Source organism: Mastigoproctus giganteus, chromosome 14 (genome assembly GCF_048544385.1).
Source record: "Mastigoproctus giganteus isolate SK-2022 chromosome 14, ASM4854438v1, whole genome shotgun sequence".
Classification (NCBI taxonomy): Eukaryota; Metazoa; Arthropoda; class Arachnida; order Uropygi; family Thelyphonidae; genus Mastigoproctus; species Mastigoproctus giganteus.
Window position 1 is genome coordinate 68,755,169 of NC_143588.1, and position 27,366 is coordinate 68,782,534.

General features: G+C 37.1%; 1 protein-coding gene across 1 annotated transcript in view; it reads right to left on the minus strand.

Moving 5' to 3' along the window:
• Positions 1 to 27,366, minus strand: part of LOC150075206 (CDK5 regulatory subunit-associated protein 3) — a 99,405-nt gene that overhangs the window by 70,953 nt on the left and 1,086 nt on the right. The window contains exons 2-4 of the mRNA XM_090389113.1: positions 18,934 to 18,985; positions 13,408 to 13,539; positions 2,179 to 2,328 (exon numbers count right to left, since the gene is read on the minus strand). Coding sequence (XP_090245239.1) covers positions 2,179 to 2,328; positions 13,408 to 13,539; positions 18,934 to 18,985 — 334 coding nt within the window. The remainder of the gene's footprint in view (positions 1 to 2,178; positions 2,329 to 13,407; positions 13,540 to 18,933; positions 18,986 to 27,366) is intronic.

A 27,366-nucleotide genomic window follows, 5' to 3' on the forward strand; every position in this document is an offset into this window, starting at 1 on the left:
TGAGAATTTAAAACTTAAGTTATGTAACTTATTCAACATTTTTATTGGCAAGCATTGTGATTAATATCATGGATTCTGTCTCATAACTGTCCAGTTAATGTTTCTGCTCATGTCTGGAAGATCAGTCTTTGTTTCTTTACAATAATTTAAATCATGTAGAGACTCATGTTCTCCCCCTCTCTTCTAGAGGAAACCAAGTGCTATGTATATTCTAGATTTCCAAAGCCATTAGATTGTTTTTCTGTATAATGCTCTGTTGCTATATGTTCATCATTTCACCAGAAACAATGTTTTGTGTAGTGTAGTGTGGTATAATTCAGTGCTAGCAGCAAATACGTTTCATTCAAAGAATTTCCAAAAGACTTTCATGGATATTGCCTACCCTAATGTGAAGACATCCAGTGATATTTCAAAAAAGTACTACAATGCTGAAAGTAAGCCTTGTTTTTCACTGCTATTTCTAGTTGTAAATGACTACATGTTGTTGGCGAGACAATTTTAATGCAAGGCTATATACACTGAGCCAAAACATTATGATCACTTAACTAATAGTGTGCTGGGCCACCTTTCAACTGCTTGCACCTGTTGTGGCATCAATTCCACAAGACTGTAGAAGGTGTCTTCAAGTATCCTGGATCAACTGGACAGAGGGACATCTGGGAGTTTGGCAACAGAGTTAGGCACTGGCATAGACAGGCAAATGCTGTGTTCCACTGCATCCTACAAATATTTGATGGGATTGATTTTGAGGGAATTTGGCAGTCAGGAGAGCACATGAAATGCTTGGAGATGATTCTCAAACCATTCCAGCATAATGAGTGCCTTGTGATGGGGGGGGGGTACTGTCTTGTTGAAAGAATCCAGTGCTAACTGAATACATGGCCACCATGTAGGGCAAAACTTGGTCCAAAACAATGCCAAGGTAGGATCTGGTGGTGTGAGTGTGTTCAATGGGGATGAGGGACCCAGTGATGTCCATGAAAGTATCCTCCAAACCCTGATACCACTGCTGCCAAATATGCATGCATCCAATGGAATGATGGAGCTGGAACCTTGATTCATCAGACCAGGCAACTTTTTTCCGGTAGTCCAATGTCCACTAACAGTTCTCCTGTGCCCCCTACAGGCAGAGGTGTTGATGATGGTCAGTCAACATGGGTACATGAAATGTTTTTCTATGTGCCCTGGCTGTAGTCTGCCATTAATTGAGGAATTGTGAGCCATCTGTTGTTCCACACAGCATGTGCCAACTGCCATTCGCCTTTACTGTCTTCCCATCCCAGCAGGTTTCGGTGGTTGCACCCCTCTTCAGACCATTTCTGCCACCCCTTAACTGTGGTGGCCCTCAAACAGCTGCAATGCCTGCAGTAGCTGAGATGCTGGCTCCCTGCATAGCACTACAAATAATTCCCTGTTCAAACTCCGTCAGGTCCTCCCCTTCCCCAATGCACCCGTGCCATCGCTATATATGTTGTGCCAGTTGACGTCACTCCTAGGTGCTGTGGGATGCATTCACTTGTGGGGAGAGGAGTGGTCAAATGTTTTGGCTCATGAGCATGTGTGTGTTTATATACACTAAACATCGTTGCTGAAAAATTGATTATAAAAAAGGAAACCAAGGAATTATAGAAAACCACTTAATCAAAGTTTAAAACTAGCTTATACAGAAAAGGAACAATGAATGTTTCAAAAACAATTTCATATTAGACTGTGTGCCAAATTAAAAAACAAATTGTATTCATATTAAGTGTATTATTAAAAAGTGTATTAATTTATCTAGATTTCTTTGTCCCTTAAACATAAAATACATCGTAACATTGTAACTATTCTTGCTTTATTTAATTATAATATTCTTATTTTATATAGCACATCTGCTATACCCGTGTCTAGATAACAGATACTTAAAGTTAGACCCAAAACATCAACAAGAATGTAATATTATTTGCTATATAGTGAGTGTAACTCTTGGTAGAAAATATGTTCATTTTTTTGGCCGAATTTTTAATTCAGGGTATATACATCGTTTAAAATTACACAAGTGGAGCCAAGCATCAAATTTTTAATAAATTTTGCATATTCATCTGTTGTAATACTTTCCCTCTGTATATTCAGATAATCACAATTATGAAAAAATTACAGCATGCAATAATTAAAAATAATTACACAAAAAAATCATACCTAGATAAATATTGTCTTTTTCATACAATTTTATTATTTCTTGCCAGTCTTTCATTCTCTTGGAGGAATACTGACCAAAAAGATTTTTTGTGCTTGCTTCAGTATCTTTCAGAAGTTCCACAATTTGAAGACAATGAAAATAATTAATATCTGGAAAAAAAAATATTCTTCATTTATTGCAATGCTTTATCACGAATTAATACTCACCACTTGACTTAAAAACTACATTTAAGTTAATATATTATCAAATTTGTAATTGGGGAGTATATTAACCTATGATAATTCTGCAATTCAAAATTATTTCTAATTACAAAATTTATACCTAACTTTGAATTCAGAAAAATATTTTGTTACATTTAACATACCATAGATAAAAAAAATAAATATATATAATTTATTTGTAATTATTTTTTTCAGAGCCTTGATAATACAGAAGTTTTGTCACTTGTCATCAATTTGGAAAATATCTGAGATTCAATTTCTGCCACAGACTGCAACACACAGGCTTTTTTCACTTGCAACAATAGTTAGCCAGTGTCAGGTGAAATGCAGGATTTTCCTTCCCATATAAATGCACAACAGCCAATCAACACAATGTAACAATAAACACATGCAATTTACAGATAATTTTTTTTGGCATTTCACAGCCTTAATTGCCTCAGTGCTTGCTTTAGATACCCCATCACAACTTTCCCTTCAAGAATCTACACACAGTATGATGAAATCTACACATAGAATTAATTTTCACTGTAGAAAAAAATTGATTTAATATTTTAGATTTCATGTTATGCTAATACAATTGAAAGTAGCTATATGATTCTTCACTATATTTTTAATTAACCAATAATTTATTTAAAGTAAATTATCTTCAGATAATTTACTTTAACTTACATTATGTTATGTTATTCCTATTCACTGAATAGGAATACATTATATAAGACAGCTGATACTTTATCAATGCTATCATACATGGTGTGTTATGGTTATTAGCAAGATATAACAAAAGTAAAAACTTGCTCTGCATTAAAGAAAAAACAATTTAATGTGATATAAATGAAAAATAATAAAATCAGGAATGGCAGAAAAAATGGAAGAAAGGTCAAACCACTGTATGACAAACAAGAACAGAGGTGTTAGCTGAAAGTTTCACAAGTGTTGATGATGTGTGAAGAAACCAAGTTCTGGTGACATGTCACCAGAAAACCTTGCTTCCTTGCAGACACACAACAATATGTCACAATGGTGTTTGCTACAGGAGGAAGCTATTCTACTAATTTTTGGCAAGAGGAATAGTTGGTTACAGGTTGGGAGAACTGAGCTCATTGCAAAGACCCAATGTTCTCAAGTCAAAGAAGAACCTAGGCTGGCTATCAGTCTGAGTGTTGGGTATTTATCTGACCTAAAGTAGGTCGAGATCCTCATCTTCAATCATATCGAGAGCTATGTGAAAAGTTGGATAAGTGGAGGTTGCCAATAGTAGGGTTTAATTCCCATATGAGAGGAAACAAGAGCTAAGAATCTTGTCTTTGAAGGGGGAAAAACTAATCAGACTGAACTGTGCATCTGCTGATGTTGTGATTGACAAGGGAGTAAGGCAGGTAACAATAAACGAGGAACACTTCCTTAAATTTCATCCTATGTTGATGTACATCCATGAAGAGGATCTGTATAAGTCAAAAGGTAGATTTGGATGCTGAAAGGTGCACTAGATGTCAAAGACTGGATGTTGGAAGAGTCAAAAGTGTGAATATGAACTCTTTCCAAGTCCAAGTTCATTTCTGAGGTTCTGGTATAGTCCAAGTGAATACAGCGCTCGTGGTATTCCAGAAGTTTATGAATCCTTCTTATAAGATTGAAAGATTGCCTAAAGTAAGCTATGTGACATTGGCAGCCAATTTTGTATACTGCTCCTCTTATACTCAGGGAGGAATCTGAGGGAGGGGGGATTCAAAATTGTTTCAGTTTCTACTTGAAAACTCAGTTTTCTATGCCTAGGCCAAGGATGGCAAACTAGTGCCATGAGCAGCATACATAGGAAAATATATGTGCCACCAATAAATAATTTATATATATATATATATTTTTTTTTTAATTTTTATTTATTTTTTTTTTTTAAAGATTCGTGACAAAAACCTTACGTGAAATTGTGTGCAGAATTATACAGCAACAAAATCCTCATTAGAAAGGTTCAAATATTGTTACCTTATTTTTTATAACCATAATAATGACTACCTATTAATTTTAGCCAGTTTTTAGGCATGTCAGCATATATGCACCTACTGTCTTTATGTCCATCCATCCCTCTTTGCATGTAATAACTCAACTACTGTAATAACTGATTAACTCCTGGCAGCATGCCGTGATGGGTATATAGTATCATATCTTTACGTACAATAAAGATTAATTAATTACTATTGGATGGATTTTCATAAAATTGTATATTTGGCTCTTTTAAAAATGTTTGTCAAGCCATCCCAAATTTTATCAAAACAAGACTAACTGAAATCTGGCAATTATTATTTCTTTGCCCATCCGACTGCAAGCAATAACTTAACTCTTAACAAATGATTTTCATGAAATTTTAATCAGACCCAAAATTATCAGACAAAAATTTTGGGTCTGATAAAGTTTGTTAAGCCATCCCAAATTCCATTAAAATCAGACCAAAAGAAATCTAGCAACTGGTATTTCAATATCTCTGCCTGTCCACATGTAATAATTTGGCTCCCAGTGGATGGATTTTTGTGAAAAAACAAAATGTTCTCAGATTTGTTTTTTTTTGTTATAAATCATGAATTATTACTATTTGCTAATGTGCCTGGAATGTACTACATACATCAACTTGTTTTTTTCTTAGGTCGAACAAAAATTGCATTTTTTTTTTTTTGTGGCCACGAAAATTATTACATTTTTGGTTCAGCTATTTCTGTATCACTGGGCTTTCTTCTGTAAATAGTACTGAGGAAATCATCTTTTTGATGAACAGAGATGTTCAGGAAGGGAGGATAATTGTTTAATTGTTATGTTCTAACTGCAACCTGAAAATGTTGCTAGGATACTGGCCATTGCAAATGGTCGAGAAAGTCTTCCAAGGCACTAGGCCATTCTGTCATATCTTGAGAACATCGCAGACATACTGTAAGTATAACATAACTTGGAGGGGCACTTCTATTACGAACAGGCTTCCAGTTTAGCCATGAATGATTTTACTAAGAGGGGAGATAAAAGATTCCCTACACTGAAGTCCCCCTTGTATGAAAACATAATAAATAATAAATTTTCTGTTTATACTCCGGGGACGACCAAACGGTCAGAGGAGTTCACAAGATACACAGACAGAATACAAGAAACAGCACCGTATTCAGCAGTCACAGGTTTGAACTCCGGTCACTCAAGGCACGTATACTTATGCACTCGCGCGCCTGACCACTAGAATGCTATGTCTGTGTAAGGCAGTGGTGATACATTAGTACATGGAATTGGCAAAGCTTGCCAAGCAGTCATATCAACATTGAGTTGATGAACTGAAGGAGTTTTTGAATTTTTTTTTTTTAATAGAGAACTGATTCCATGGAATGATTTGAGCCAGGTTATTTAGAAGTCATTTGGCAATGTTAACTCCAAAGTGAAATCTTCCAATGACAAAATTCCTGATTGGGAAACCCTCCTTATGTATCTTAACACTTCTAAAATGTATAGAGACTCAAGAGTTATTGCAATTAAGAAACTTATGCACAGTGTTGTCAATTTTGTGTTGATCTAGTAAGGGTAAAACTTCCTCTTGTTTATCTCCTCCAAAGCAGGGGTAGGATCTCTGGGGACAATGCAGACATGTCATGGTCATGAGAAGAGTCAAGACTCTGCTGTTGCAGTCCCCAAGATAAAGATGACAGTGGCTATGGATTATCTGACTTTCACCAAGTTCTTTGATGGCTATTCATTCCTCTTTGTAAATGTTGATTTTACCAAAAAGAGCATTATAATCAAAAAATGGAGGAAGTGAGAGAGCACTTTCAGTGAGAATATGTTTTTTGTTATTCCAAGTTTTTGACCTATAGCTTCTGATTTAAAAAGTGTTTGGGCTAATGAGTGATACCCACAGGTGAATTAAATCATGATGAGCATGCCTGTGAATTTCATGCTGATACTTACAGGACTGTTGAAGATATAAGTGGGCTTGCCACAGTCCTGTGGTTGGTATGAATGTCCACAAGTAAGATCATGGGTTTGAGCCTGAATGCTGCCACAAAAAATACATGGTGCATTTTTATTTAAATATTGTACTAGGCAGTTCCCACTAATCTTTGGCAACCCTGCCATGCATTAACAAAAATCATATAAATAAAAGCCAGTAAAAAAGAAGACAGCTCTGATTAGGGATGCATTACTCAGATCATAGAATCCAAGTAAAGTTCGAGAAGCTCATAGAGCAGCTTCTTGAATAGAGTTACTACTGTAGCTCAAGGAGTAACATTAGATTCACTCACTGTCACATGACAAAATCCACATAACACTATCATTATACTGTAGTATACCATAAACAGAGTTAGCTGCTAACAACACAATGGGCAGCTATTAAAGTTCAAGGAAGCAGTACAGGGTAGCAACCATTAACTCCCAAGGAAGAACAGCACCAGAAAATTAATCAGAGCTCTGTGGGGGCAGCACTATGTACTTGTAAAGATGAACATATCAGCATTTTAAACTGCATAAGAGGGGATATCGAAAAGGTTTGTACCTTAACCTAGATAAAACATCAGTAGGAAAGTGCAGTTTTTTTAATATAAGTTGTCTACATATTCAATAACTAATATGTGAAATTTCATTCCCATAGGTGATCATACACTAGTTGTGGAGCCCGGAATCTGAGGAAGGACGCTATGGTTGACAAAGTGGAGTATCGAGGTGATCAAGTTCCTGCATTTACAGGGCAAGAAAGCTCATGAAATTGACGAAGAAATGAAAGCTGTGTATGGGCAGAATTGTCCATCCTATGACACTGTAAAAAAAAGTAGAAATGGGAGTTCCAGTGCAGTAGTAGAAGTGTTTTTGATGAGCGAAGAGAAGGAAGGCCATAAACATCCACAGACGGTGAGACGGTTACAAAGGTTGAGCAGCTGGTGCTGAGTGACAAATGTATGACAATTCATTTCATCGCAAATGCAATGGGAATTAGTTATGAGTCTGCCCGCAGCATTTTACGTGACCATCTGCACATGGCTGAGGTCTCTGCATAATGGGTTCCGAGATTGGGAAGCATTTAAATTATCAGGAGACACAGATGCCTAAGGTAAGATATAAGATGGTCTGTAATCAAGTCACAAAGGAAGTTAGGCAAGCAAAGGCAGATTACGAGAAATCTTTGGCAAAGGACACAAAGAAAAACAGTAAAGACATTTTTACTTATGTAAACTCTAGAAGGAAGGGGATGAATCAGATTGGTTCACTTGATATTGATGGTTCGATTGTTGAGAATTCTGCTCAGGTAGCTGACAAACTGAATGAGTATTTTGTATCTACATTCACACTTGAAGAACTCTGTATGGAAGTGGAGGCCAGCAGCTTCTCAAACTCTAACAGGGAGTTAAATGATTTTGTAATTACAGAGATCAAAATGGAGAAGAAATTGGTGAAGTTAAACACAAGGAAGGCACCTGGGGTGGATGGGATCTATCCGGTTATATTAAAGGAGGCAGCAAAAGAAGTAAGCAGGCCATCAGCCATGATTATGAGGGCACCCCTGGACTCAGGGGAGGCCTCCATGAACTGGAAATGTGCAAATGTATCTCAAATTCACAAAGGGGGATCAAAGGGTGACACAAGTAACTACAGATCTGTTAGTTTGATTTCTGTTCCAGGGAAAATAATGGAGTCATTGGTTAAAGAAGCAATGCAGGATCATCTAGATAAGACTGCAGTTATAGGTCAGACACAGCATAGGTTTGTTAAGGGGGAAGTCTTGCCTGACCAATTTGATTGGATACTGTGATGTGGTCAAAAAGGAACTGGATACAAAAAATAATTTTGATATCATATACTTGGATTTTAGGAAAGCTTTTGATACTGTTGCACATGGAAGACTACTGTACAAGTTGGAGCAGCAATATGGCATTAATGGTAAGTTGTTACAATGGATAAAAGGATGAAGAAGCCAGAGAGTGGTAATCAATAGACACTGCTCTTCATGGACTAATGTTCTTAGTGGAGTTCCTCAGGGTTCCGTGTTGGGGATCTTGTTGTTTTGTATATTTATCAATGATATTGACGAAGATATCAAGTGGCTTAATGTCTACGTTTGCAGACAGTACGAGGCTTGGTAGAGTTATTAATGACAGTAAGGACGGTACGCTACTGCAACAGGATCTAGGAAGGTTGAGCAGATGGGCTGAGAGGTGGCAACTGAAGTTTAACATTGACAAATGCAAAGTATTGCATATGAGTAGCAGTAACCCCAGAGAATTGTTCCAACTGGGTGGTGCTACACTGAGGGTAGTGGAGAATGAAAAAGACCTGGGGAGTAATTGTGCAGTCAGATATGAAGTTTTCTGAGTAGTGCAAACAGGCAACAAGAGTAGCTCACGGGGTCTTGTCAATGATATATAGGAATTTTGCTAGCAGGGATAAGGAGGTGTTTATTCCCTTGTATAAGGCAATGGTCAGGCCACACCATGAGTATTGCACACAGATATGGAGGTCTCATTTTGGGAAATATAGTGAGCCTAGAACGAGTACAGAGAAGGAAAATGAGATTAGTGAGTGAAACAAAGGGTTGCTGTTACCAAAATAGTCTTAAGTTCTGCAAATTGTAGTGTCTGGAGACTAGCCACCTGCAAGGTGATGCGACTGAGGTGCATAAGGCCTTGAATGGTTTGAGCAAACTCAATGCTGATAGGATTTTTCCACTTGCTCATATTCCACACATGAGGGGGCTTAAATTCAAATTAGCATTAGTAGAGGCATATGATGCAAGAAAGCAAGCTTATGCAGCATCAGCCAAAAAAAAAAACTGCTCCCATTTCACCCCTCCATTCGTTCCAAATACCTGTCCAGCTCAGCCTTAAATTTATTTAGACTATCAACTTCCACAACAAAGGATGGAAGTCTGTTCTACCAACCAACTACCTGCTGGCTAAAGGCAAACTTCCGCACATCTGTCTTTCCTCAATTTGAATTTATACCCTCTCAGGTGATTATTCTGAGCAAGAGGAAGAATCTCATCAGCATTGAGCATGCTCAAACCATTCAAGGCTTTATACACCTCAATCAGATCACCTTGCAGGTGCCTAAGTCTACAGACACCGTAATTTACAAAATTTCAGCCTTTCTTCATAAGAGCAACCCTTTGTTCCACTCACTAATCTTCTTGCCCTTCTCTATACTTGTTCCAACAGCTATATATCCTTCTTAAAATGAGGCTTCCATACCTGTATACAGTACTCAAGGTGTGGCCTGACCATTGCCTTATACAAGGGGATAATCACCCCCTTACCCCAGAAAAATTCCTGTATATCATTGACAAGACACAGTGAGCTACTTTTGCAGACCATCTGCACTGCTCAGAAAACTTCATATCTGCCTGCGCAATTACCCCCAGGTCCTTTTCGTTCTCTACCACTGTCAGTGTAGTACCACAGAGTTGATACGTCACTCTGGGGTTACTGCTTCCCATATGTATTACTTTACATTTGTCAATGTTAAACGTCATTTTCCACCTCTCAGCCCAACTGCTCAACTTTTCTAGATCCTGTTGCAGCAGCGTACTCTGCTGCCAACCTTCGTATTGTCTGCAAAACTGGACATTAAGCTTGCTATACCATCATCAATATCATTTATAAATACAGAAAACAACAATGGACCCCAACACTGAACCCTGAGGGACTCCATTAATAACATTAGTCCACGATGAGCAGGGTCCATTGATTATCACTCTATCTTCTCCCACCAATGGGAGAAGCATAGCAGCAATCTGCCCCCAATGCCACACTGCTCCAATTTGTTCAGCAGTCTTCCATGTGCAACAGTACCAAAAGCCTTTCTAAGATCCATAGAATTTATACCCACTCAGGTGATTAATGATATGATATCAAAGTTATTCCCTGCATCCAGTTCCTTTGTAACCACATCATAGTATCCAATCGAATTGGTAAGACAAGACTTTCCCTTAAGCAAAACCATGCTGTGTCCGAGCTATAACTGAAGTCTTGTCTAGATGATCCTATAGTGCTTCTTTAACCAGTGCCTCCATTAATTTTCCTGGAACAGAAGTTAAACTAACAGGTCTATAATTACTTGTGTTGCCCTTTGATCCTTCTTTGTGAATTGGGGTCACATTTGCACATCTCCAGTCCATGGGTACCTCTCCTGAGTCCAAAGAATCTCTCATAATTATGGCTAAGGGTTTGCTTACTTCCTTTGCTGCCTCCTTTAATATAACTGGATAGATCCCATCCACCATGGGTGCCTTTTTTATGTTTATCTTCAACCATTTCTCCTCCACTTTCCTCTCAGTTATTACAAAATCATCTAGCTCACTGCCAGAGTTTAACTCCCCTCTGGCATTCCCCTCCCTGAATAACTCCTCATGGGTGAATGTAGATGCAAAATACTCATTTAGTTTGTTAGCCACCCGAGCAGGATCATTAACAATTGAACCATCAATATCCAGTGGACCAATCTGATTCATCCCTTTCTTTCTAGAGTTTACTATTTGTTGTTTTTCTTTGCATCCTTTGCCAAGGATTTCTCATAATCTGCCATTGCCTGGGTAATCTCCTTTGTGACTTGGTTACAGACCAGCTTATATCTAACACAGCCTTCCATGTCACCCATTAATTTAAATGTATCCCATGCATTTTTCTTCTTTGCCATATGTCTCATTAGTTCATCTGACATCCATTTAGGCTTAAACCCTGAAGAATATTTCTTAGTTGGTATGTAAAGTCTAGTAGCTTCCAAGATAAGTTCTTTGAATGCTTCCCATTTTGAATTTGCTGTTGGTAACATCATCAGTCGGTCCCACTGTATAGAATTTAAATACTGTCTCAGACCACCGTAGTCGCCTTTACGAAAGCAAAAACCCTTCCCTTTACCCCTGATGGTAGTTACCTCTTTGAGTAAATCCCACTTCAGCACACTGTGATCACTGCAACCTAGTGGTTCCTTTATCTGCAGATTCTTAATGCATGAAGAATCACTACTGATAATCAGATCAAGAGTATTACTCCCTCTAGTTGCCTCCCAAACATGCTGATATAGAAAACAATCATCCAGTAAATCCACAAAAACCTTTCTAGTGTTTGAGTGACCAACCCACAAATTCCAGTCAATATCTGGGAGATTAAAATCCCCCATTATAAGACTCTCTGATTTACTGGCCCACTCTATTTCCCTGTACAGTTTCTTATTATACTCATCAGAGCCATTAGGCCTATAGCACACTCCTAACTCTCAATTTCGATCTCCCAATGCTTATGTCACATCAAACTGACTCTACACTGCACTGTCCAGCAATGTCGGCTGGCTTCACTTCCTTGGATTTTGTGTTTCTTAACTAATAAGCATAACCGCTCCTTCCTTCCTGTCTGTACACATTGTACTTCCCAAAATCCAGTTCTGCATTCCTTATATCTGTGTGACACGATTTCTCTGATATCCCAACAATATCTGCCTTTGATGTTTTGAGCAATACCTCAAATTCATCAAATTTATTTACCAAACTCCTAGCATTAGTGTACACGCAAGTATACATGCACCTATTCCTATTCTTAGCTACCCTAACACAACCTATGTGTTTACTTGTACTGCAATGGCTCCCTGCAGTCTCTGAAATACCCTGCATCTTATTTTCTAGGCTGCTGCTCATTCCTATAGAAGCAGTGCAAGAATCACTTTCACCTCTGCCAGTGGCTACTGTTAATCTATTAGTCCTTGTATCCCCCTAAGCTAGCAGTTTTCCGACCCACCTAACACTGCCTCGATAGCATCAGCAAATATTCTTGCACCCTTTCTATTTAAGTGTATCCCATCCCTGTAGAAGCAGTCTCTCCTGTTAACAAGCACAGACCAGGCTGAAAAAAATTCTTCCCCTTGAGCCTTGCACAATCTTTCCAGGGCCGAATTGATCGACAAGGCTCTCATCATATACTACTTCCTATCATATCTGGGCAGAATTGCAGACACTTTCAAATTCAACCCTAATTCACGGCTTTTTTGAGGAAAGACAGTTGTAGAATAGATGTGCAGAAATTTGCTCTTAGCTAGCAGATGATTGATTGCCGGAACAAACTTCAGTTTGTCATTGTGGAAGTTGACAGCTTAAATAAATTTAATGCTGAACTAGACAGTTGAACGTTTTTTTTTGACTGATGCTATATAAGCTTGCTTTCTTGTATCATATGCCTCTACTAATGCTAATGTACCTAATACACATTACGAAAATTTAGTCCCCATTTTAAATGGAATTTTCTGGAACCAATTATCCTCAGATAACAAGGATCCCCTGTAATTAAAAACAAAATTAACATCCAATTCTTGGAAGTATAATTTTGTTTAGCTGCTATAACTGAACTGCTCATGTGGTAAACTGTAATGAACATCCCATCTTTTTAGGCCTTCTTCCCCGCTAATCTGACCTGTTCAGCTATCTTGTTGTTTTCCCCAATCCAAAGACAATAAAATAATTCACATATGTTAGCAATCTTCACTGTTTTTTTTCACAAAGATAACTAAAAAGTCATACTAAAAATTATAATTAAAAATATATATATATCTGTTTATACTCTGGAATGACCAAAGGCCAGAGAGGTTCACAAGGCAGAGAATACAAGAAACATATCTGTATTTAGTAGTCATGCAGTCTTGAAGCACAGTCACTCGAGTGTGTGACTGTCTGTACACTCACAATTAGAATCTGGGAGTCATCAAAATAAAATTTGAAAAGTTATAAACTAATTGCTAGTTGTTACTTTTAAAACGCATCTGAATAATAATAATAATGAATGTATAATTCAAGTCATATTAACCTTTCTAGATATTTCTGTTATCTAAAGAAATTGCAATAACTGATACTGCCAATAGTGTTTATAGTTTAAGCAATACTTCAAAAATGCAATTTAATTTATCAAATGAATGTTTCTTAAATTGTATTTCCTGAAAATATTAGAAAAAAATTTGATCATATTATATCAAAATAATAAAAGGAAGGAACACATTTAGGATTGTGGTACTTACAAGTTCCTGACAATAGTTGAGTTACCTCTTCCACTGCAGGCATATCTTGAATAGCACTATTAATCTTTTCTCTTACAAGAAGAACTGATGGCTGCCATTCCCGGTTACAATGTCTTCTGCTAATAAGCCAATCTATATAAATAATCAGAGTAGACAACAAGAAAGAGTAAATAAGACCAAAATTTAAAAAAAATAATAAATAAATAAAGTAATCAATGCATTTGTGTAAATAGCTAACTGACACTCAGGATATTATGCTGATGTTGTAGGGTTTTTTAGCAACTTAGACCATATTGTGCCAATCAGGATATTATAAGTACAATGATAATGCTTTGGCAACCAGTGTAATGGATAAAATAGTTTCACATGTTTTTATTACTTTGAGTATATATGATCAAATACAGAGTTCTCCCATCTCCTCCTCATTCCTTGATTCTTCTAACAGAAAAGTTGAATTAAGTAATATAAATGTAAGATATAAATAAAAAAGGAATTTACTGATTAAATAAATTAACTTACTGAATATTAAACTGGAATCTTATTTTTGACCTTTATAACCACTCTCCATAGCACTTTGTGCTACATTTGGATTACAAACAAGTCATTCACAGAATCCAGAACACTTCCAAGTACAATAAAACTACTACATTGGATGTGTGTTGTAGAAATATACTAAAAGAGAAATAACAGTACTAGCTCAACATTTATAAGATGCATTCTCCAATGTCACTGAACACAGTTGATTTTTTCAAACACATTTATTACCAAATTAAACCCGACAAGCAGTGCATGAAGAAGAAGAAACAAGCAGTACTTTAAATCTTATCCAGTGATGCAATGGATTAGGTCAACTTCTTCAATATAATGAAATAGCATAAATATGAAACTATTTGAAAAATGTAAGGTTACTGCCATACAGAGCATTGCTTCTCTATGGCTTATTCCACTTTATTGATCTATGTTCTGAACTGATAACGCTAAGTGTTCATTCATTCCATATTACTTCTTTTTAAAAATTAATGTAGTGCAAGACCTCAATGCATTATAATCCTTTCTTAATTTAGAATATTTTTTTTTTTTTTTTTTTTTTTAATGAAAACCCCAAACATGAAAGGTATCAAAACCTATAGTATTTAGTACCATGCATGGGTTGAAGGAGAAGTATTGGGGAATATGACGGAAACTTTGCTCTAGAGACTAAACATGGGTTTCACCACTTCAAGCCTCCAATAAGCAAAGTGGTGGTACTGCACTGGTTGATAAGTCATCTACCACCTAAGCATATGGAAGAAGAAAAGTAAAATTAAATTAACTTAGCACAATAATAAAAGACAAAAAAAAATTGTCGAAAATGTATAGTTAAGATAATACAGTGTATGCTGCTTATTGTGATCATGGATAATGTTATCACTTTTATGAAGTCCCAATTAGACATATATAATAAATAAATAAATTTTCTGTTTATACTCCGGGACGACCAAACGGTCAGAGGAGTTCACAAGATAGACAGAATACAAGAAACAGCACCGTATTCAGTAGTCACGGGCTTGAACCCCGGTCACTCAAGGCACGTGTACTTATGCACCCGCGCGCCTGACCACTAGGCTACGGCGGCCTTAGTTGTATATGTATACTAACACAGAAAACATGACATTTATCATAATCAACACTTCAGTTTATTTTATCATTTTTTTGCTTTATCACAGTTTACATGTATTCAGTGGAAGTGATTATATAACATCCTGATTTTTGTTGAACTCTGATACATGGCATGTCTGCTTACTGCTGTTGCTTCACACAGTTCATATGTGTATTATTAATTGGTGTCATTACTCTGCACAAAAAAAAAAAAAAACCTGTATCTGTACGCCTATCAACCTGCTATATTACAGTAGAACATTAACCCTTTTCTAATTTTTGATGTTAATATTTTCTTTATTTGGTTTTAATGGTTTGTAATTTTCAGAAACATTATATATACGACAATTTTATTTTTATTGATGACTTTCTCAAAGAAATAGTGGACAGTCATATTAAACTATTTTGTGTTGCTCAATTTTAATGTTTTCTTTATGTACACACACTTTTTTAAATACACATTTTTGTGCTGCATCAATAAACAGTGAACAGCTGCATTCTTATTTCATTGGTTTTTGTTATCAATTAGGCTGTCTTAAAGCCCTCTGAATCACAGCCTTTTAAAATGCACAGCTTGCATGATGTTTGTGGAGCAATCGGGTACGGGACATGATATTGCCATGGGGGATGTCTTTGTGTGTGTGCAGGATGCAAGGAGTGTAACGAAATCAGGCGACAACTCAGCGTTGTTACAAGTCTATATGAGAGCCTGAAGGACAGGGTGGATGCCCTTGAAGGACTAAACTGAGGGGCCCATCAAGCTCTCAGCTGCCCACATCAACGCCAGAGCTTGCACTTGGTCATCACGCAACACAGCGGTAACCCCCAAGGCAGAATGTGCTGGTCCCACAGGAACTAGTAGTTGTTGGTAACTCTATTGTCCGGGAAATGGGGAACATGCTTTGTAAAAAGGATAGGTGGAACAGGACCAGGGTATGTCTGCCAGAGGCAAAGGCTAATGACATTGTAGAGCGGATATCATCTTTTAAGGGCACAAAAGGTGATATAGTTGTACACGTTGGCACTAATGATATTAAGAGTAGGAGACCGGCAGAATTACTTCACAAGTACAGGTCACTGTTGAAAAACAAGCTGTGAATTAGGGTTGAATTTGAAAGTGTCTGCAATTCTGCCCAGACATGATAGGAGGGAGGGGGAGTATATGATGAGAGCCCTGTCGATCAATTCGGCCCTGGAAAGATTGTGCAAGGCTCAAGGGGTAGAATTTTTTTCAGCCTGATCTATACTTGTTAACAGGAGAGACTGCTTCTACAGGGATGGGATACATTTAAATAGAAAGGGTGCAAGAATATTTGCTGATGCTATCGGGGCAGTGTTAGGTGGGTCAGAAAACTGCTAGCTTGGTGGGATACAAGGACTAATAGATTAACAGCCACTGGCAGAGGTGAAAGTGATTCTTGCACTGCTTCTATTGGAATGAGCAGAAGCCTGGAAAACAAGATACAGGATGTTTCAATGACTCCCAGCAGTCTCTGAAACATCCTGTATCAGCAGTCTCTGATACAGGATGTTTCAGAGACTGCTGGGAGTCACTGTGGTACAAATAAACACATGGGTTGTGTTAGGGTAGCTAAGAATAGGAACAGGTGCATGTATACTTGCGTGTACATCAATGCTAGGAGTTTGGTAAAAATATTTGATGAATTTCAGGTATTGCTCAAAGCATCAAAGGCGGATATTGTTGGGATATCAGAGACATGGTGTCACACAGATATAAGGAATGCAGAACTGGAATTTGGGGAGTACAACGTCTACAGAAAGAACAGCAGGATAGGAAGGAAGGAGGGGTTATGCTATTAGTTAAAAAACACAAAATCCAAGGAAGTGAAGCCAGTCGACATCGCTGGACAGTGCAGTGTCGAGTCAGTTTGGTGTGACATAAGCATTGGGAGATCAAAATTGAGAGTAGGAGTGTGCTATAGGCCTAATGACTCTGATGAGTATAATAAGAAAATGTACAGGGAAATAGAGTGGGCCAGTAAATCAGAGAGTCTTATAATGGGGGATTTTAATTTCCCAGATATTGACTGGAATTTGTGGGTTGGTCACTCACATACTAGCAAGGCTTTTGTGGATTTATTGGATGATTCTACATCAGCATGTTTGGGAGGCAACTAGAGGGAGTAATATTCTTGATTTGATTATCAGTAGTGATTCTTCATGCATTAAGAATCTGCAGATAAAGGAACCACTAGGTGGCAGTGATCACAGTGTGCTGAAGTGGGATTTACTCAAAGAGGTAACTACCATCAGGGGTAAGGGGAAGAGTTATTGCTTTCGTAAAGGCGACTATGATGATCTGAGACAGTATTTAAATTCTATACAGTGGGACCAACTGATGATGTTACCAACAGCAAATTCAAAATAGGAAGCATTCAGGGAACTTGTCTTGGAAGCTACTAGGCTTTACATACCAACTAAGAAATATTGTTCAAGGTTTAGGCCGGCCTAAATGATTGTCAGATGAACTAATGAGACATATGGCAGAGAAGAAAAATGCATGGGATACATATAAATTAACACGTGACACAGAAGCCTATGATAGATATAAGCTAGTCTGTAACCAAGTCACAAAGGAGGTTAGGCAGGCAAAGGCACATTATGAGAAATCTTTGGCCAAGGATGCAAAGAAAAACAGCAAAGAGTTCTTTACTTATGTAAACTCTAGAAGGAAGGGGATGAATCAGATTGGTCCACTTGATATTGATGGTTCAACTGTTGATGATCCTGCTCAGGTAGATAACAAACTAAATGAATATTTTTCACCGACATTCACACATGAGTTATTCAGCGAGGGGAATGCCAGAGGTGTATTCGACTCTGGCAGTAAGCTAGATAATCTTGTAATAACTGGGAGTAAAGTGGAGGAGAAATTGTTAAAGGTAAACACAAGAAAGGCACCTGGGGTGGATGGGATCTATCCAGTTATATTAAAGGAGGCAGCAAAGGAAGTAAGCAAACCCTTAGCCATAATTATGAGAGCTTCCTTGGACTCAGGGGAGGTACCCATAGACTGGAGATGTGCAAATGTGACCCCAATTCACAGAGGATCAAAGGCTGACACAAGTAATTATAGACCTGTGAGTTTAACTTCTGTTCCAGGAAAATTAATGGAGGCACTGGTTAAAGAAGCACTGCAGGATTATCTAGACAAGACTTCAGTTATAGCTAGGACATAGCATGGTTTTGTTAAGGGGAAGTCTTGCCTGACCAATTTGATTGGATACTATGATGCAAAAGAGCTGGATGCAGGGAATAACTTTGATATTATATACTTGGATCTTAGAAAGGCTTTTGATACTGTTGCAAATGGAAGACTGCTGCACAAATTGGAGCAGTGTGGCATTGGAGGCAAATTGCTGCTATGGATAAAGGGGTGGGTGGTTGAGGGGAAGAAGACAGAGAGTGGTAATCGATGGACACTGCTCATTGTGGACTAACGTTATTAGTGGAGTCCCTCAGGGTTCAGTGTTGGGTCCATTATTGTTTTCTGTATTTATAAATAATATTGACGATGGTATATCAAACTTAATGTCCAAGTTTGCAGACGATACAAAGGTTGGCAGGGTGGTTAAGGACACTACTGACACTATGCTGCTTCAACAGGATCTGGAAAGGTTAAGCAGAGGGGCTGAGAGGTGGCAAATGAAGTTTAACATTGACAAATCTAAAGTACTACATATGGGAAACAGTAACCCCAGAGCAACGTATCAACTTTGTGGTACTACACTTACAGTGGTAGAAAATGAAAAGGACCTGGGGGCTAACATGTCTACTAAATTTATTATCTAGATATAAAATATATTAATAACTTAATTTGTAAGACTTGTGACGACTACAATTATTTGTATATAAAAATAAACTTACCCAATAACTTGTTGGAATGAATGTCAATTGGTATATTCTGCTCATTCTGTGCCTAGAACACATTAAAATTAATAATACAATGTGTTTGATTATAAATTTTTAGTTTACAATCTTTAAAAAAACCCCATTTAGATACATATAAAATCAAACCCTTCACCTTGTTTAAACTTTCTAGTTCAACAGTAACAAATTTTTTGCAAATGATTAATTGGAAATTTTGCATTATGATTCAGGTCATATTAACTTATAAGCTATCTACTTTAATATCATAGTAATATTTATATGGATATTAACAAACTAAATATAAATTCAGGAATTTATTTATATATGTGTACCAGTGCAATCAATTCAAGTTGCGAGGCAGGATCAAATATTTCTAATTATTTTGCTAAAATAATCTTATGTTCTCTTTATGGAATCTTATAATAGCTAATGAACTCATGCAAGGAATTTAATCAGACAGAATTTTTTGGATGCAATTCCGCCCCCCAACCTAGCTGGATTTATCATTCAAAGTGAATCAGCTTACCGTTCTCATTTTGGTTCTAAAATGAGAAAAATTTCATTTTAGAACCAAATGTGTTCAGAGGAATTTCTCAGAAAATTCTGAAGGCCATGCAAAAACATTTTGCATGGATCAAACTTAACCAGAAGGCTATACGTTGGGTACTACTGTTTAAGATCTATTGCTCCATACAAAACATTATATTTAATTCACCCCCTAAAATAAGAAGCAGCTTACAAATTAATTTAATACTCATTTCACATACTTAAATTATGCATGAATATTTACCTTTTAATTATCTTCGGAAATATCTGATCGATTGTTGTGATCGTAGCAGCAAACAGTGTGGTAACTCATTAAGTTTTATTTTACACCTCGACAATAACCTTGGCTGCGCTGTGGGTGTGTGCAGAATGACTCCTATGCACACTGCCTCAGTCAGTGTCAGTAAGATGGCTGTGCAACGGAAAGCGCAGTGTGTGTTGTGGTAAGCTGAATTTAAATCTGTCATAACAGTGCAACGTCAATACTGACATATATCGGTATTGATGTTGCATATACAGTATATATATATATATGGTAGGTGACAAGCCAGCATATCTGATATTTTAAACATGAAAAGATTATTACTCTTTGCTCCCAAGTTTTTAACAGCAGAAGATCAAATGGAAGCAAGGGTTAAACTTTCAAAAGAACTGGTTGAAATTTATAATTGTGAGCCATGATTTCTAAAAACAATTGTGACAAGAAATTAAATGTGATGTTATCTCTCCTTATAACCTGCAGACAAAACATCTATCTTATGAATTAAAGTCTCCTAGGAAGAAACATTTGGATTGGCAGGTCTAAAGATAAAATCATGCTAGAATTAGTATTATTTTTAACTATAACTATTTTTATACAGGCATCATCCATTAAGAATTTCTACTGAGGTCATACTGTTAATAATGTTACATACTTAGAAATTACAAAACGAAAGATTTGAGAGATGTAATCAGAAGAACAAGAGATGGCAGTGAGGAAAAACCGAAAATTACTCCACAAGAGTGCTTTGGTTTACCACGTGGCAGTAATTTATAAATACTTTTCCAAGTAACTGTCTTACTTAATTGTAAAACAGTTACAACTGTCTTACATCATCCTTATTCACCTGATCTTGAACAATGTGATTTTTATTTATTTTTTTCCCAAACTCTATAAAGTGAGACTAATTTTTCAGTGAAGCAGGTTACAATAGCTACACAAAATGCAATCAAGGATCTTCCAGAAAAGGACTCCAAAGAAGCTTTTCTGCAATTATACAGGATCTGCTATAATGCAGTACATGTCAACCTCAGGGGGCCCACATCTGGTGAGCATAGGCTTGGCACACCCAGGGCCCTGAGCTGGATATCATCATTCTTCTCTTCCTTGGTGATTCCGTTTTATTTTTCTCTCTCTCTCTCTCTCTCTGGAGAAAGCTGGTGCATAAGAAAGCTTATACTGGTGCAGCATAAGCCTCAGGCTTCCTTGCACCATATGGCTAATAATAATAATTCTAATGCTTCCAATGCATGGCTCACAAGCGGGACGCTCTTCCCTGAGACTGAAGAATTCATGCTCGCCATTCAAGATCAGGTAATCAACACCAGGAACTATAGAAAATACATTGCCAAAGAGCCCAGAGTGTTCGATGACACATGTTGATGATGCCACCTGGCCTCAGAAACGATCCAATGCATCACCGCGGGATGCAAGGTGATCACCCAGACTGAGTATACTCATAGACACAACCAGGCAGCCAGAATAATATATCAGAAGCTAGCAAGGAAATATCACTTGATCAAAGAAAGTGTACCGTACTATAAGTACGAACCCCAGGCAGTACTAGAGACCCCAACCCACAAGCTGTACTGGGATCGCGCCATAATAACGGATAGGACAATCCCACGCAAAACCCTTGTGGACAAGAGGGAAAAGGCTACCTATCTGATTGACACAGCGGTACCCAACACTGGCAACCTGCAGAAAACCGATGGGGAAAAAAATCAGGAAATATGCGAACCTAAGACAGGAGAGCAAAGAGATGTGGCATATGCAACAAGTTACGACCATCCTGATCGTCTTGTCAACCACAGGTATGGTGCCAAAGACCCTACATAACCTAGCAGCAATAGGTCTCCCAGCGAACACCTACAAGGAACTCCAGAAAGTTGCAATCCTGAACACCTGTAGGATAGTCAGAGAGTTCCTTGACCAAAAGTAACACCAAACATTACAACCACCCTGTATACTTAGTAGCAGTACCCGTCACAAGGTGGAACCCCCAATCTGGAAGAAATAATATAGGATAATAATAATAATGTGTTCCTAAAAATCTCCGCATTATGGTATTTTGTGCATTAATAACAACAGGGCTTATTGGAAAAACAGGGATAGGGGCAGAGCACTCAAAAAAAAAAAAAAACAGTCTGGCAAGAAAAACACCAAAAAAAGAAGTTAGAAACCCAACATTGCTAACACAGCTTTAAACATCTTAAATTTTTAATAAATAAATAAATATTACAATAAATATAGCACTTTACCTTGACAAGATATGAAGTTTGTTTGTTTGATTGATTGATATTTCTGTTCACTGACATTTTTTTTTTCTGGACTGTAAAATTTAAAACAGTAAAAAAGAAAAAAAGATAAGCAATCAGTAACAGTGAACACGGGACACACAAATTGTACAACTGAGATACAGAGTAACAAATTTACAAAACTTGAAAAATAGGAATGAAGAGAAGATTCTGAAAATTTATTTATGATTGAAGATTTCATGGAAGGGGAAACATTTTATCATAATAACATAAAAACCCACAGAATTCTAGTGGTATTATCGCAAATGGAATAAGATCGAGTTTACTACCCTTTTATAATTAATTGCACTAACTAAAAAGCCCAATAAACTGGGAACTGCAAATTGTTTTGTTTTATGCTAGTGACCTCCAGAAATGTGCTCCTTCCTCTGCTCACGCTGTCACTCCTCACAAAATTTCTGTTCAAACAGAAAAATGTGAGCTCCTGAAAACATGAGTCGGCCTACAATATCATGTGTTATCTTTGTGAATACAGCCAGTGACAACAGTGTCTTCCCAACCAATACAACTACAGTAAATGGAAAATATAGCTCTCACACACATTTGACTTTTGACATTTTTTAAGCTTCATAAACTTGTATTGATCATCTGGGTGGTGGTATCCTCTGAAAATAAATAACAGTAGTCTTCCCTACTAGAGATGCGTTATTTATTTGAAGTAGTGCAATACCACTATCTCGTGAAGGCAACCACAATATGAGATACAATTAAAACGATGCCTTCTACACTACTTACGTAGTTCAAATTTATGGGGTAACTATGGTGTATTTACACCGATACTATATAGTTAATTACCAAAACCCATAAGAATTATGCTTTGTGCATTTCATTTTCAAATAAACTTGTATGTATTGCTGTGCAGGTCACTACATTCAGCTTGCTGCCGAGTTTTGCATTCATTTAGTGTTACTTGCAGACAAAATCGGGCATGAGCGAATGTGAAAAACACATTATACTCGCACTGTTCCCCAATATATCAGTCATGTTGGAGCAAATCTGCATTTGCTATAACATTTATAGCAGAACTGACTGTATACCCAATGGGGGGGGGGGAAGTGGAAATAGCCTAGTTCATTATATTGAAAAATTCAATGTTTAAACAAGAATTCAGTCCTTCAGTCCTAGAGCTCTTTGATCTTGCCATGTGTGTGTGTGTGTGTGTATTTGTGTGCGTGCGCACGCACAGTGATTACTGAATCATCCTAGTGGAGGAGGAGAAACATATACATATATATATATATATATATATATATATAAAAAAAATATATGGAAACTTATTTTGCAACTGTAGTGATAAATGAAGGTATTGTGAAAATATCATAGTGTGAACCCAATAACAGTTTTTTTTTTTTTTTTTTTTTTTTTTGTAATTCATTCCAAATCCTTGGAAGTTGAAAATTTTGCTATATTACTCAGCTATTTTTATCTCTCTAAAAGGTCATATTTATAATGAAAATTGCACTACACTTTCATCATTATCATATGTCCCGTTATAAAAATCAATTTTAAACGCATTGGTGATATTTTTCTAAAGCACGTTTCTGGAGGTCACGACCAAAAAACAAAAACAATTTTCACTTTCTGGTTTATTAGGCTTTTCTGTTAGCACAATCTATTATAAACTGGTAGTAAACTCAACCTTATTCCATTTGCAATAATCCCGATAACTGGAATTCTGCGAGTTTTTACGTTACTGTATTATGGTGAAACGTGTACCCCTTCACTGAAATCTTCAATCATATAAAAAAACAAATTTTCAGAAACTTCTCTTCATTCCTATTTACTTATTACAATGATGAAGGAAAAGGGACCAACGGAAAGTGCAAGTGCTGGCAGTGCCAGGAAACGAAACAAAATTGATTTAGAAATGAAGATGAAGATTAATTAAGAAGTATGAAGCAGGACAAAATTTGTCAAAGTTTGCAAGGGAATTAGGTCTCGCTGCTTCAACAGTGAATAATATTTTAAAGGACAATGCATGTATAAAAGAACACGTCAAAGGATCAATGCACTTAAGATCAACAGTGATCACAAAACAGCGTTCGAGTGCTATATCGAAGATGGAACTGCTGTTAATAATATGGATGGAAAATCAGACTCAGAAGTGAGTGCCTCTGAGTCTAATGACCATTCAAGCTAAAGCAACAAATATTTATGAACATATTAAGGATAAGTACGGCAAACCCCAAGCCAAGTTCGTGGCAAGCAATGGGTGGTTTAATAGGTTCGTGCTGGTTTCCAAAACACTAAAGTATGCGGTGAAGTCACCAGTGCCGATTCTGCAGCTGCAAAGAAATTTTGTGAAGTGTTGGAAAAAATTATTGATGAAGGCTATTCAACGCAGCAAATTTTTAACGTCGACAAGACTGCCCTGTACTGGAAAAAAATGACTGATCGAATATACATTTTCAAAGAGGAAAAGACAATGCCAGGTTTCAAGGCTTCAAAAGATAGGGCCACGCTCTTGCTTGGGGCTAATGCAGCAGGAGATTACAGATTAAAACCACTGCTTGTGTACCATTCTGGAAATCCTCATGCATTTAAGGGCATCAATAAAGCCACCCTACCCGTGCATTTCTGATCGAACCAGAGAGCATGGATAATAATATCTCTCTTTGAGAATTGGTTTAAATGCTGCTTCATTTCAGAGGTTGAAAAATATTGTTAAAGACAATGATGTTCCTTTCAAGATTTTGCTTCTATTAGATAATGCTCCTGGACATCCTATGCATCTAGATGATTTCAATTTGAACGTGAGAGTCATATTTCTACCACGAAACACGACTTCACTCATCCAAGCTATGGATCAGGGTGTTATTTCGACTTTAAAAGCATACTATTTACGCACAGCATTTGCTCAGGCATTGTCTGCAGTAGACGATGAGAAAAATTTTACGTTAAGAGACTTTTGAAACTCTTACAATATTTACCACGCCATCTTAAACATTAATAAGGCCTGGGCAGAAATTACTAAAAGTTGTTTAAATGGCGCATGGCACGTAAAAGACTTCGAAGGGTTTGAAAATGATGAATCATATGAAGAGGTTACAGATAAGATTGTAAAGGTTTCAGAGCTACTTCAGTTGGAGGTTTTGCCAAAGACATGGAGGAGTTAATAGAGGAAGAAGAGAAGGAATTATCTAATGAAGAACTTATTGACTTGCAGGCAGCGATAGTGAAAGAAGAAAGTGCTGACAAAGCTCAAGATGAACCAAATGAGGAGCCGAGATGCTTCATCACCAGAAAGAAGGCAATGGCATTTTGTGAAATTGCATCAGCAATGGTGAGGTTTGAGAAGATGGATCCTGACAGGGAACGATTCTTATAAGTTAGCAGAGGGGTGAATGATATGCTCGCTTGCTATAAAGAAATCTACAATGAAAAAAAAAAAAAAAAGCCACCATCCAGTCATCCATTAACATGTTCTTTCGTAAGGTTGAGCAGCCGTCACCTTGTAAATCTCCACAGCATTATACTTATCGGCTGAAGACGTCGATTCTGGCAACGATGCTGGACTGACTTACAGGCATAACTTACTGATGTTATGCCTGTCTCCTCTGTTTTTTTGTAATTTTATAATTTTGAATTGCACACTTCTGCACACGAGATAAAAAAACTTGAATAAATACAATAAATAATTCTATTTACATGTTCATTTGAACATTTCTTTTTTGATTCAATCAATTCAGAAAGCAATGGGGAAAATTCCGACTTATGTAAAATCCGGCTTACGTAGTTCCGCAGAATGCAACTCTTACGTTAATCGGGAAGAGGCTGTGTGTGTGTGTGTGTGTGTAAGTTTCTCCTCATATATTGAAAGGTTTCTAGTCTCTCATAGAAGGAATAATGAAAAGTTGTAAAAACCCATTTTTTTTTTTAACAGAGAACCCCCCACTCTTAAGTCAACACAATTTCTGGCATGATCCACTAGCTTTCATAAACTGCTCAAAACGAATTCAGATTTTAACTAAAACCAGACATTGACTGCATCCATCATAGCACTGTTGAATTTTGTCTGATTTCAAGTCATTTTTGAAATTTGGAAATATAGACAGTTTGATGGAGCTAAATCCTACGATTAAGGCAGATGCTGTAATAGCTTGAACCCACAGTCATGCAGCATTGCCTGAGCCAAAAATGCTGTGTGTGTGTGTGTGTGTGTGTGTGTGTGTGTGTGTGTGTGTGTGTGTGTGTGCTGGTGCAAGATGACTCCTTTGGTCAATTTTCTGCACCTCTTGAGTTTAAATTCCTCATGGAATTATCTCAGGTTAGAATAATACTCAGCATTGACCAAATTTTTTAGGATAGGAAGGAGGGGATACCTTCAATTGTTCATTTGTTTCAGGATTGAAGAGTTGCACCCGTGTTTTGTCCACAGTGGAATACCACCCAAAACTGAGTGTCATTAGCTTCAAAATGCTGCACAATCTCATGACAATGCCTCATTCTTTTCTGCTTCTGATTTGTATATGCAGTGCTTTAGGGACCAGCCTCAAAGAAACCTTTATTCCAAAAACATTCATCACAATATTGTGAGCTCACCCATGGGAGATGTTGAATGTTATCTTAATGTGCTTCAATGTTATGCTGCAGTCTTGCATGATCAAGTCATGAATGGCATCCATATTTGTAGATGTTGACATGGTAGCAAGCCTGTCACCGTGGGATGCAGTTCAACACTCTTGTCCACACTTAAATTTTGCAATCAATCCAGTTTTTCAGTGGGGTGTATAAAGGTCAAAATTCCTCTAATCTTTGGTGCATGTCTTCATGAATTTCTTTCAGCAACATTCCCTTTAAATCAATGCCCTTTGTAAAGGAGAAGAATATATCTACAAACCTAAAATTTTCTGTGAACACATGAGAAGAGTCAGCACAGATTAGCAATATTGTCTTTTACAGAAACCTTTGTGATCTATATTGGACTAAAAACTTTGACCCTTCCTCATATATATACTAAGCACCTATTGTCTTCACCATATCCATTCATCTGCCCATATATAACAGAGGGATTCTCAGCGGACAGATTTTCATGAAATTTTGTATTTGGCTGGTTAAAAATATTTGTCAAGCAAAATCCGGCAAATATTATTTTTATTTTTCCATACAATTTGTATGGAAGAAAGAAATTCATTGAGTAAATGTAGTTTTGTTAGCTTAGACAGTCTGTGCACTTTTTGCATGTATCGTTATGCAAGTCTCATGAATGTGATGTAGGTTGCGAAGAGATGAGTACATACTGAGAGAAAAGAAACTTTTAAAAAAAAGTAATACAGGAGGAGATAATAAATATTATACCGTGGTAAT